At 41.2% G+C, this 12,787-nt stretch overlaps 1 protein-coding gene across 1 annotated transcript in view; it reads left to right on the top strand.

Annotated features, from left to right (window-relative positions):
• The window catches only part of LOC111873633 (zinc finger CCCH-type with G patch domain-containing protein), a 27,092-nt gene extending 15,114 nt beyond the window's left edge, over positions 1-11,978 (top strand). Inside the window, exons 4-11 of the mRNA XM_023868532.2 lie at positions 1,159-1,293; positions 1,690-1,832; positions 2,597-2,769; positions 8,781-8,926; positions 9,088-9,208; positions 9,303-9,479; positions 9,727-10,047; positions 11,523-11,978. Coding sequence (XP_023724300.1) covers positions 1,159-1,293; positions 1,690-1,832; positions 2,597-2,769; positions 8,781-8,926; positions 9,088-9,208; positions 9,303-9,479; positions 9,727-10,046 — 1,215 coding nt within the window. The 3' untranslated portion in view covers position 10,047; positions 11,523-11,978. The remainder of the gene's footprint in view (positions 1-1,158; positions 1,294-1,689; positions 1,833-2,596; positions 2,770-8,780; positions 8,927-9,087; positions 9,209-9,302; positions 9,480-9,726; positions 10,048-11,522) is intronic.
• The last annotated feature ends 809 nt before the right edge of the window (positions 11,979-12,787 follow it).

Genomic DNA, 12,787 nt, shown 5'->3' with positions numbered 1-12,787 from the left:
ACCCCCCAACTACCCTCCCCAAACCCCACCCCCCCCCCCCATCACCACCACTAATACCCTACAGGAACCAACCGAACAAGTAAGACACATCGGTAGCCATCACGGCAAGGACTGTAACAGATCCAGCAACATCAGAGGACGCGGAAGAACAGCGAGACCTCCTAAAAGTGAAAAGTGCAATCAATATAATAAAATTGAACTTTAATTCATGAACTTTTAACCAATAATATAATTAAACTAGTTAAAGTGAACTTGATGCAGTGATGAGCGTAAGTAGGAAGTGATTGAATAAGAAGTGAAAGTGAAAGCATAACTAGTGATCTGAATTGAAATTCGATTCACAAATTTTAAATTTTAAATTTTAAATTTGGAATTTTGACATTTATAATAATATTTTAACTTGTGTTTTGTGAGAGAAGCTTGATATATTATTGAGAGTGGACCCGAATAAGATACAGGATCGAATAAGTGAGTAGACGAATGTGATTGCGTGTAATTATACAGCTGTGTTCATACACCTGAGGATGACCTCTTGAAGTCGAACCATGTAGTGTAATAATAATAATAAAAATATGTTGTGTGGTCGGTAAAATTGACTCTAATATTGATCTTCATGATCTGCTTAACAGACAGTTTATCTCGCTCACTCGCATGAATCACTTTTAATCTTGTGTTAAGATCAAGCACAACTCTTGTCTTTGTAGCCATGATGACAACTGCTAGACTAAAGTAAAACTATAGGCCTAGAGCCCTTACTGAATACAATTTCCAGAAGGGGAAAACAATTCTCCTGAATCTCAATGCAGGTAGTGCAGTACCGTTAGAAGCTTATTTTAAAGAGTTAGGGAAAACAAAATTCTGTAGTATGTATAGGATGCTTAAAATAATTCTAAACGATGCATTCTGGAAGACTGGAAATTTTCCATATAAAGGCTTATTTTGATTTCCATTGTCCGTGTTAGACAGTTTCTGTTTAATCCAGGTTATTTAACATCTTTTTCAGCCCCAAAGTCAAGGGACCTGAAAATATTTCCGTTTAACAAAGGGTCCGTTTAAGGCAGGTTTTACTGTATTTGTAAGGGAGATACAGAGTACTTTCTATGGGGTAGGATATGAATATCTGAACATTATTTATTCCTTCCGTGTTGCTCTTTTCAGGAAGATTTGGATGCACTGCAGGGGATGAAATGTCAGGCCCCTCACAAATGCAGGTGGGGAGATGTCACCTACCACAATGCACTGGTGTGTGGTGCCGAACTGACCAGCAGTGTCCGCAGCATGGACCAGATACAGGTGCTTGTATTCAGGCAGTCCTAAGCCTGATTCTCAGCTCTTGTGTCTAAGTTGTCTATTGGTTTCCATTAGTCCCTCCACAACTGCCTCTTCACAGTCCATCATTCACCTGTTATTCTTTCATTTGATGATGTGTGACTTGTGTAGTCGAGAAAGCTTAGTTAAATAAGGAATAAACAAATAAATAGTGAGAATGGTTGTGAACATTTGGGTGTGTAGATCTCTTCATACCAATGAACTCAGGCAGAGGGTTTCTGGACACTCAATGGCAGAAATTTCTTTCATCATTTGTTTGATATATTCTTCTGTGCCTGAATTAGTCAGCCACTTATTTCTTATTAATGTGTAAATTTTCATCTGGCTGCTTCCTGTAGCCAATGATTAACCTTTTTTCAGGTTCGTGTCATGTTTACCAACCCTGTACAGCAAGACATGCTGCCATGTCCCTACTACCTGGAGGGCGCCTGTCGTTTCTCTGATGAGCAGTGCCGCTTCTCTCATGGAGAGCTGGTGGACTTGTCATCCCTGAAGGAGTACAAGTGAGGCTGGACATTAATTGTGATGACATTTGAAGTTTTCATGGCTTTAAGTATTAAAGTTGCTGTCATGTAGAATGTGACATCCTGCAGTTTGGGGTACCATTGTTTTCAGAAACCTTTGCCTATACCAAATATAGAACTTCTGGGAATGTGAAGAATGCCAGGCTTAGCCTAGTGGCTCAGAGCAGACGTTAAGTTGAAGGACCCCTCTGCTGACCAAGAGTGTTGTATTGAATCAGTTAGTGGGGTAACGGAGTCTGCCTTCTGGTTGCCTCCACTGCAGAAATGAATTTTGTTACTTTCCCTAGGTGGTCAGAGGTCAGGAAGGTCAACATGGACCATATTTGGAGGCCTTAGACAAATACTGTTAGAACATAAGCTCACAAGGTTCGATGGCAGCTGCAGTTAATGAAATTGTCATGGGTCCTCCTCAGCCATGTAACTTTGTTGTGGGCTTTGAAACATCATTCATTTTTAATCAGTAACAGCTGATAGCCTGAGGAGATTTCATTTAACTGTTAGAATTGATGTTTGAAAAATATGATGTGAAACAATTCATTGGATTAAAGTGGCTTAGGATGGTGTCTAGTGGTGGGCTGTTGTGAACACAGCGATGAACCTTCGTGTCCCATAATGCAAGGAGTTTTTTTACCAGTGATATAAATATGAACATCTCAAGGAAGACCTATCATAATGCTGGCAGACTGCATAGTTCCACCTCGATACAAAGCAGGTGATTAGCGTACAATCTTCTGTTTCCACAGGGAACCTGACTTCTCTGCTGTGCGTCCGGGAGTGCGGGTGCTTGTGAAGGGTGATGACAACCTGTGGCATGGAGCTGTTGTGCTGACATGCAGCAGCAAGACCAAGTGTGAGGTGAAGCTAGAATCAAGTGGGAAGGCAAAAGAGGTGGACCTCCATTGGATTCTTCCGCTAGGTATGTTTTGTGCTTGTAACCAGAGCCTGCCTCATTATTTCGTAGAATTGCAGCCAAGAAGAAGAGATATAAGTGCACGAGTTGTATTGTGTTGATGGGAGGAGACTTTCTATTTGCCCCAAGCACCCAGACCACTACCAGGTCCCAAGAACTTGTTAGAACCCCTCTGCAGATAGCTAATGCTAGAGTTAGAACCCCTGCCCCTGATATGTATCAGGTGTATCTGTAGAGAGCCAAGACTGGGCACTGACATGGTGTATGGTAAGATGCCTCCTGCCTACATTTCTGCATGTGGTGCCATCTGAGAGGCATTTGAATGATGGGGCTGCTTGCAGGGTCAAACGACAGTTGTGTATTGGCTCATATCTGTTGATTAGAGACTTGTGACATATTTCTCTGTAATGTCAGTATGTGAAGCACTTCACTTTATATGGTCAAAGCTGCGAACAGTGGTATTATGTCTAGCCTACTTTCAAAACAATAAAAGTAGGCTTATGAGATCACCGTGCTCTCTGTGTCTGTGGTAAGCATGTTCCCATGGCAATGAAGAATTTTGGAAGCATCATTTTCTATTTTGTCCAGCATAGTTCTATCCACATCTCCTTGTTATCAACTCTGTGGTCACTATTTTTGATATCCATTATCATAAATATTGTACCAACTCAGTATGAGTAAACTTCATTCACAGTTTAGCCTTTTTAGACAGACCATTTACCAACTTCTATGTGTATACTATAAACTCTGTCATAAATGCAACACTTAATTGTAGTTCTTGTCCCCCTTCTTTCACACTACATGTTTCAGCCGCACCCGGCCATCATCGGGTGTATTTCACATCACGTAGCTGTCGCTGCACTCAATATTATTGTGTGGAATGTAACAGGATGCTTAAATATAATATAATTTACCAACTATTAACACTGAATGATAACAACACTCAGATTTGGCTCCAAAATTAAACGTAACTGCTTTTACAAGGGCAATTTGGAAAGTAACCTCCAGTCAGCTGTTAAGAAAATGGTGAGGGAAAAAGTTATAATCACGTGTTAAGAGTTACTCTCAGTGGGGTTTTGGATTGGATATTGGATGTATTGACCACTTATGGTTTGTAACTGCACATAACTGTAAAATTTCACTGTAACTGCAGCACACATGAAATCTTCTCAGTCTTCACTAGTCGTTTCCTGGTAATGGATTTTAACACAGTAACTATAACATTCTCACTGAATTACACACTCATAATATCACTGTTACTCATCACCATCAGTAATCTGTCAAGACGACAGGTCCACAGTCTCTTCCAAAACAATTCCTCCACTTAATGCGATCTAGAGCTTTCTCCTTCAAATGACAGTATCCTCTTCTGTCCCCAAGGTTATCCAGCATCTTCTTACATCTTCTTCCTCGTCTTCTTGTCACTTCTATCCGCCCATCTATCTTTCCTTCGATAACTTCTTTTAGAAGGCAGTTTCTGCGTAAAACTTGACCAATCCAATTAGCCTTCCGTTTTCTTATTTCGTGTAGGATATTCCTCTGCTCACTGACTCTAATTAACACTTCTTCATTTCTCACATAATCGGTCCACTGATCATCTCCATCCTTCTCCAACACCACAGGGTGTGGACTGGATTTGCCTGGTTCAGGTTTGGGTTCAAGTGAACAGTTTATCATTGTGGCCTTCCGGAAAATAATGTGGGTGATGGTTACGAATGTTTTAGAGCAATGTGCAGCTTCCATTTTCAGAACACAACACTTCTGTACCCTGAAGAAAGAGGAAGAAGTTCCTCAAAAACAGTGCCTCCAACCTACCAAACCACACAGCATCACATAACAGAAGACTGCAGCTCATATATTCACCCCAGTTTCCATTAAAATTTATAGTATGTCATTGTGCTTCTATTAACATTTAGATAAAGACATGGCATTTCTTCAGCATATGTTGTAAAGGAGAACACCACTGTCTCAAGCACTTTTCTTGTCCTTATCTCGGTCCCAAGTGTTTGCCCCTGCACATGGTTCTCGAGCCGAATGATGTTACAAACACGCAAGTGATGTCAACTGGGGTCAAGTGACCGACAATATGATGGATGGCGCCATACAGGCTGAATGCCACTTCACTGCGAAACCATGTCAACCATTTAGTGCAAAATTAACCAGTTATAAACTTCTATTACCTAAAAACCTAACACAGTGTGAAGGATCTTCACAGGTCATCATCATCATCATCATCATCATCAGTAATCTGTCAAGACGACAGGTCCACAGTCTCTTCCAAAACAATTCCTCCACTTAATGCGATCTAGAGCTTTCTCCTTCAAATGACAGTATCCTCTTCTGTCCCCAAGGTCATCCAGCATCTTCTTACGTCTTCTTCCTCGTCTTCTTGTCACTTCTATCTGCCCATCTATCTTTCCTTCGATAACTTCTTTTAGAAGGCAGTTTCTGCGTAAAACATGACCAATCCAATTAGCCTTCCGTTTTCTTATTTCGTGTAGGATATTCCTCTGCTCACTGACTCTAATTAACACTTCTTCATTTCTCACATAATCGGTCCAACTGATCTTCTCCATCCTTCTCCAACACCACATTTCGAAACTTTCCAGATGTTTCTGATCTACTGCCCTAAGTGTCCATGTTTCAGCCCCATACAGAGCTATGCTCCAAATGTAGCATTTCACTAGTTTCTTCCTCAAATTTAAGTCCAATTTGCTGGTAAAAAGATTCTTCTTCTTGCTAAATGCAGCTTTTGCCATGGCAATCCTGGATTTAATTTCACAAGTACACCTTCCATCATCTGTTAACAAGCTACCCAAATATTTAAAACATTTCACATTCTCCAGTTGTTTTTGGTCTATCTTTATTGTGACTGGGGTTGGTTGTCTCGAAATTTTCATTACTTTTGTTTTCTCCACATTCATTTCCATGCCATAGCACCTTCCAATTTCAATTAGTCTATCAATCATGCCCTGTAGCACAGTTTCTTCCTTAGCCATTAACACAAGGTCATCTGCATATTTCACAGTTTGAATAATTTGCCCTCCTACTTTGAAGTCACCGAGCCCATCCAGAGCTTCCTTGGTAAGGCATTCGCTGTACAAGTTGAACAGAATTGGTGATAAACAGCATCCTTGTCGAACTCCTCTTCCAATCTGCACACTTCCTGTCTCCCCCCTGTCCAGTCGTACTCTAACTTTCTGATCCATGTACAATTTGCTAATCAATCTTCTTTCATGCCAATCGATACCTGTTTCTTTCAGGATCTGCATTAATTTGGTCCAGTTTACCCGGTCAAATGCCTTCTGCCAGTCTATGAAGCAAACACACAGTTCTTCATCTATCTCCAAAGTTCGTTCCGCTATAATTCTCATCATCCCAATTGCATCCCTGGTTCCTTTTCCTCTTCTAAATCCAAACTGATCTTCTCCAAGTACATCCTCTATTTTCCTTTCAATTCTTCTTTTAAGTATCTTTGCTATTATCTTTGCTGTATGTGCAATAAGACTTATTGTGCGATGGTCGCTGCATTTTGTAGCTTTTGTCTTTTTCTTTAAGGCAATCATTGTAACTTCTGTAAAGTCCTTGGGCCACTCTCCACTTTCATATATGGTGTTCATTAGTTTTGTCAGTGTTTTCAAACCACCTTCTCCCAGTAACTTGAGCACATCTCCAGGTACATCATCATCTCCTGTAGCCTTTCCCTTCCTCATTTCCTTGATAGCTTTTTCCACCTCACTTTGTAAAATATATGGTCCTTTCTCGTCTGTATCTACTTCTTCTTCCGGTTCAACTTCTAAGGTTTCTGGCCGATTAGGTCGATCATATAGTTCTGAAATATAATTTTCCCAAATTTTCAGCACTTGCCTCTGATCTACTATTCTATTCCCCTGGGAGTCTTCGATGCCAACATTTTGAATCCCATGATTCTCTTTCCATCCTAGTTCTTTTGTCTTCATGTACATCAAATCATAACGGCCTGTTCTTTGAAATTCCATAATCTCATTACATATCTTCTCAAGATATTCCTTTTTGGCCCTGTCCGTGGCTCTTTTCAATTCATTCCTCAGTCTCCTGTATTTCCTCCTGCCTTCTTCATTGTTGACATTCTTCCATTTCCTTCGCTCCTCCATTTTACTCATCATCTCCTGTGTAACCCATGGTTTTCTTGCTATCTTCTCAACTTTACCTACCAAATCACTGATAGTATCTAACATGCATTCTTTTATATCGTTCCACTGCGCTTCAGCATTTCCGCTTTCACCTTCAATTGCACCGAGTTTCTCTTCTAGGGTCTCTTGCACGCTTTGTCTTTGAGCATATAACTTCTCCAAATCCCATCTGGGTCTGCGCTTTCGAAATCTTATAATTTTCTTCAACCTGGTTCGGAACTTGGCAACCAGTAAGTTGTGGTCAGAGTCAATATCTGCCCCAGGAAGCGTCTTCACATCCTTCACACTGTTTCTGAATCGACGTTTCACAAGGATGTAGTCCAGCTGATGCCACCTCCAATCCCCAGGTGCCTTCCTTGTGTAAATTCTTCTCTTTGGCTTCTTGAACCAAGTGTTGGTAACAGTCAGTCCATTTCGTTCACAAAAGTCAGTAAGCATTTGACCCCTGTGATTCTGTCTTCCTAGTCCATGTGATCCAACAATATTCTGATATGGTTATCACTGTTACACATAAAGCACACATAAAGTCTTCTGGGAATTGGTTTTAACACTGTCCACTTAACGTCCATTGCACCTGGCACGCACCTCGCAACTGAACTCAGCTCTGAACTTGTTGCATTAACCATGTAGAAAACACAGGACTTTTATTGTAGTTCAACTGATGCTGCAGAGGCATGTTTACAGCTCTGTTGCATGGCAGTGGTCATGGCATTGGCCACAGAAAACGCCTCTTCCAACAGTTCCTTTGTTGTTGTGTGTTGATTTGTTGCTGTGGGAACCTGTTTATTTGCAGTCGTTAGCTAGTAATGGGTCTACATACTGTATTATATACAGAAAAGTATGTACATACTTAAGCTACTTCTCAATGTTGTCACTGCCTGAATTGAGTCACTTATCATATTGGGGAATAAGTTTTTGTATGCCTGTGTAATGAAGGCAGCTGCCTGTGAGCTCAGCCACGTTTTATCTTGTAAAACACTAAATAACTGCATAGGGCCATTCAGAAAAAAGGAAAGACGTGGATTGCTGATATCCGGTGTAGTGTTCCTCCATGACACTGCACATCCCCATACAGCTGCATGCACTTGAGAACTGCTGGAACATTTCACCTGGGAGTTGTTTGACCACCCCCTTTACAGCCCTGATCTCACTCTGGATGACACAGGCATACAAAAACTTATTTCCTGATAAGACAAATGCATCAGTTCCAGTGGTGACCACATGGGGAAGTAGCTTAAGTATGTATGTATTTTTTGTGTATGATAATTTTTTTTCTCATTTCTTGTCTTGTTAACTGCTCACCAGAGGTTACTTTCTGAATAGCTCTCGTGTATTTGTTTGAAATTCATTAAATATTTCTGATTGAGGAACCCATATTGCCAATCACTACTAATCAGTAAGTCATCATCACCAGTCTGTTGAATGTTTTGCTGAGGTGCTGAGTGCTCCTGTACATCTTCTGTCAAGATAGATCTCTTCAGTATTTTTCATAGATTTGACTTATTCCTATTGTACTGACTAATGACGTGAGAGGCAAAGGCACCAGCTGGGGAAGCATCCTCACTCCCTCCCCAGTTTTTTTTGAAAAAATCAAAATAGAAAAAACAAAGGAAATATTCCCCATATTAATACCAATACTGAAGAGCATTAGCAGTATCCTTCTGTCCAAAATATTTCAGGGAAACCAGTGAAAATGGTTGTAAGCAGCCTAAATATAAATTTATGTCCAAATTTTCTGGCTGTTCTCCCGTCCAAAGAACACTCTTGATGGCACATGTGAGACAGGTTAGTGTTCTGCCATAAAGATGCCAGTGATATGTGATTGGCTGGGCATGCTGCTTGCAGGTGATGCACAGGCTTCTGAAGACAGCAGCAGTGATGAAAGCAGTGGGGATGAATTGGCCATTGGGGTGGATCCTGTGCTGGTTAAACAGCCGCTGTTCACCACACCTGCCTCACCAGCCTTCAGGGACTGGGAGAAGCACACAAGGGTCAGTTAGCACATCTTTCCATATTTGCCCTGTAATGATACGACCAACACGTTACCACAACTTTAGTCCGTGGATGTGACTTCATTTCTGACATTGGCCAGATCAAAAGCAAGGACATATAGTTTAGTTTACATCGGTTTTGTTGTCATGCCCCACTTTAGGGTATTGGCTCTCGCCTGATGGCCCAGATGGGCTATGTGATGGGCACTGGTCTGGGGAGAAGTGGAGAGGGTCGTCTGGAACCTGTGGAAGCGCTTGTGTTCCCAGCTGGCAAGTCACTGGGTATGTATGGTATACTGTCCATGTCAGTAAGCTGGGAGCCTGTTGGGCTTAAGAGTCAGACTTCAGAATTCCAGGTTGTGTCTCTCTGTTATAGATCACTGCATGGCATTGAGGGAAAAAGCAGGCGGTGACATGAACTTGTTCAAAGTGGAGAAGAGACTGAGAAGGCTGCAGCAGAAGCATGACCAGCAAAATCAAAAGCAATATGAACGGGATAACCAACGAACAAACGTATTTGACTTCATAAACAGCAAACTTGGTGACAAGACAGGTTTGCAGCAGACAAAGTTGCTTTCTTAACATGTGTCACTCAGATCTTAATATAATCCATGATACCTTCGGTTTTGGTCACGAGATGGGAGAATATGTATGGGGCTCCATTTTTGTGATATGAATGTTACAGGCCAGAGGAAGTGTTGTAATGTCCCAGCATATTCTAATGGTTAAAGTGTGCCAGAACAAATCAACTTTCAGGCAGTAAATATGTTGTTAGTTGAATTGGCGTCTAACTGTTGCAGGTACTGTCCATGATCTAGCACCAGAACCTTCCTCAGCTTCTAAACCACCTAACAGAGACAAAGGATTGAAATCAGAGTCATGCCAAGGGCTGAATGTCATTCAGTTCCGTGTGGGTGAGGAGATCCGAAAGGCTGAGAGAGACTTGATACGCCTACAAGAGTCCCTCTCACGTCACACACAAGGGTCACCTACTCATGCCACAATTTTCAGCAAGCTGGAAGGCAGACAGGGGGAGCTGAACAAACTGCGCGCCTCAGAACGCAGCATCAGCCTGGAGCAGAGTCAAAGGAAGGACCGCAAAAAGCTGGCTGTGTTCTAAGGTAGTAGCTGATCTCATTCAGGTACCTGGAGATTTGTCCTCTCAAGGTGCAGGCATGAACTGGTTTGAACATTTGAGTGTCTGTGATAATGGAGATGAATCTCTGAGGTTCACAGACTAATCATAAGTTGAACCATGTCTGGAAGATAGGATTTCAACTGGTTTGAACGATTGAAGTGTCCTGTTGCAGGTTTTTGTGATAACAGTTAAGAACCTGTCAGTTATGTGATGGTAGACAGTTTTCTGGTCATCTGAATAAAATTTGTCCTTAATGTGGAGCTACAAGTCATTTAATATGCTGTGATTCTCATCTTGGCTGTGGTAACATAGTAAATGTGTCATTTGATAGATGCATAAACAGTTATCAATTCATGTACAGTTTATGTGCCACTACCATAATCTGTGTTTTGCAGTGAAGTCTGATGGCAGATTCAAAACCATCACTTACACATGTAATGTCAGAAAGGTGCATGTATTCCAGTTGTGTTTGGAATAGCCTGCAACATTGTACATACATGAGTATCACTGGGATTATACTTGCTCCCTGTGTTACATCTGTTACTTAAGTTCAGTACAAGCCACTATGGCTGGAATGTGAGCGGGGCTTGTGAGTGCACAGTGAATTGTGGACAGGATGTAAATAATTCATGCTTGATAGCATGCAGAAAATAGTGGGCGTTTCCTAATAGCAATTTGTTGCAAGTAGAAGAGGTTTTGAAAGTTTAAGAAAATCTCTAACTTTGTGATTCCAGTAATGCTACGAAGATGGGAATACTGAATTTTATTTTCATGTCCCCCCTGGATTTTTGAAAGAGTAATAATTGAAGAGAAGGAAATATACCAAACATTATTACCAAAGAATAAAAGCATTTAACAAAATTATTCTATCTAGGGTGAGCAGCAAATGTAACTTTAAATGGCTTAAGCCTTAAAAAAAAAAAAAAACAAGACTTGGTGATGCCCATCACATATTTCAGATTTAATTTCACCCTCTTGCTCTTTGCCAGATGGAGTCACGTGGTAGAGTTGGTTGAGGCACTATGCTGAAAACTGGAAGGTAACAGGTTTGGTTCTTGATGAGGTCATTGGAATTTTCAGTTTACCTAATCCTTGCAGCTGTACTATGGCCCTGGGGTCAACTCAGCCTCAAACACAAATGAGTACTAGGAATCTTTGGGAGTAAAGGATGACCAGTGCATAAGGCTGACAATCTCACTGCCATCTGTGAGCCGATTGTGTAGAAAATGTGGGAGCCTAGACTTGTCACAACCCTATGGGCCTCCACAGCTTTACCACTTTGTCAAATAAATGTTCAGTATAGAATTTGAGGTTCTCACAGTTGTAACTCTGAAGAGTTCTGTCATCTGGGACGTCACACTCACGTTGGTTTCTTGCTTGGCTTACCCTTAAAGATTTTCAACATTCCTTTCACAATAAGGACACCTAATTTCTTTGAGATTCATGTTCTGTTTATAGGTACCAGCATTTTGAAGAAGCATACTGCCCCCATGTTCGGAGTCTAAACATTGGTACACCTCTACCAAACTACACAATGTCACGTCTCAGAAGACTGTAGTCTTAATATATTGCCAAGTGAGAGCTATGTAAACAGGTGACACTACACAGCCACTGCTAGGGAACAGCTGTGTGGACACGTTTCCTCAGCAGTGTGAGAGTACACGCAGTAATGGAAGAGACCTTTTCTGTGCGGTCCATGCGAGGACTGTATAATGAGGACTAGTTTTGCTTGCAAAGCCTGGACTGACAGAGGATGGTGCACAGGAAAAATTTTTCAATAACATGCAGTGTATGTGATACGTACACTTGACAAGGGCAAAGTCTATTCACGAGAGAGAAATCTGTCTGTTCATCAGAGAGGATGTTACATGAGGACAATTGCTGCAAGGGATTAGTTGCAAAAAAAAAAAAAAATACCCTCTGGTCATGAGCCTCATAGTGCTTGAAATCAAACTGATCAGTGTTAAACTGCCGGTCATGAAGTAACTCTGACCCTGATTCTGAGTCATTGGTTGAGTCTGTTGAGAATTGCAGTTGTGGTAAGTGAGAAGCTGGTAGCTGAGGCCGGGGACAGTTTGGGAATACAGAGGAAGGGTAATATCTGCTGTTGGAAGCCACTGCCAAGCAACAGCTAGTGACGACTTAGAAGACTTTATGTCTCTTGTAGTTACAGTGAATTTTGGAATGTGTGAGATTGTTGTAGTTATTTGTAGTTACGAGTTGTTTAAGAGTTCAGTGAATCTGATTACCAATCCAAAACCCATGTATCATCATTTATCACATGACAATATTCAGCACTTGGAGAGCCATACTTTGCAGTGCATTCAGTATAACACGTGTAAATTGCATGAGCTTGAGATTATGTGAAATGTCACAGTGTAATTAGCTTTACCAGAATGCCAGATAACATCAGTGTTACTGCAGTTTTATCTGTCTTTTAGATCAGATATGCTAAAGCTGAGGGCAGAGTGTAATGAGTTACTTCTATGGAACTAATTAAATTTCCTTGTTAGATGTGCTCTCTCTCTCACATACACACACACGTGCACATGCACATGCATGCAGAGAGCTCCATTGCAGCTTCACAGGTTATTGCTTGACTCTCGACTTAGTGTATGCTTTCATGTGAAGTCAGTGATGTGTTCGGGCCACCCAGGCCGATTGTCAAGTATATACAATGATTCTTGTAAATTTTGAACTGTATTATAGTATTGTATAGCCCA

This window comes from Cryptotermes secundus, unplaced genomic scaffold (genome assembly GCF_002891405.2).
Source record: "Cryptotermes secundus unplaced genomic scaffold, Csec_1.0 scaffold678, whole genome shotgun sequence".
Classification (NCBI taxonomy): domain Eukaryota; kingdom Metazoa; phylum Arthropoda; class Insecta; order Blattodea; family Kalotermitidae; genus Cryptotermes; species Cryptotermes secundus.
Note: the sequence above shows the minus strand (reverse complement) of the source record. Positions and strands in the feature narration are given on the sequence as shown.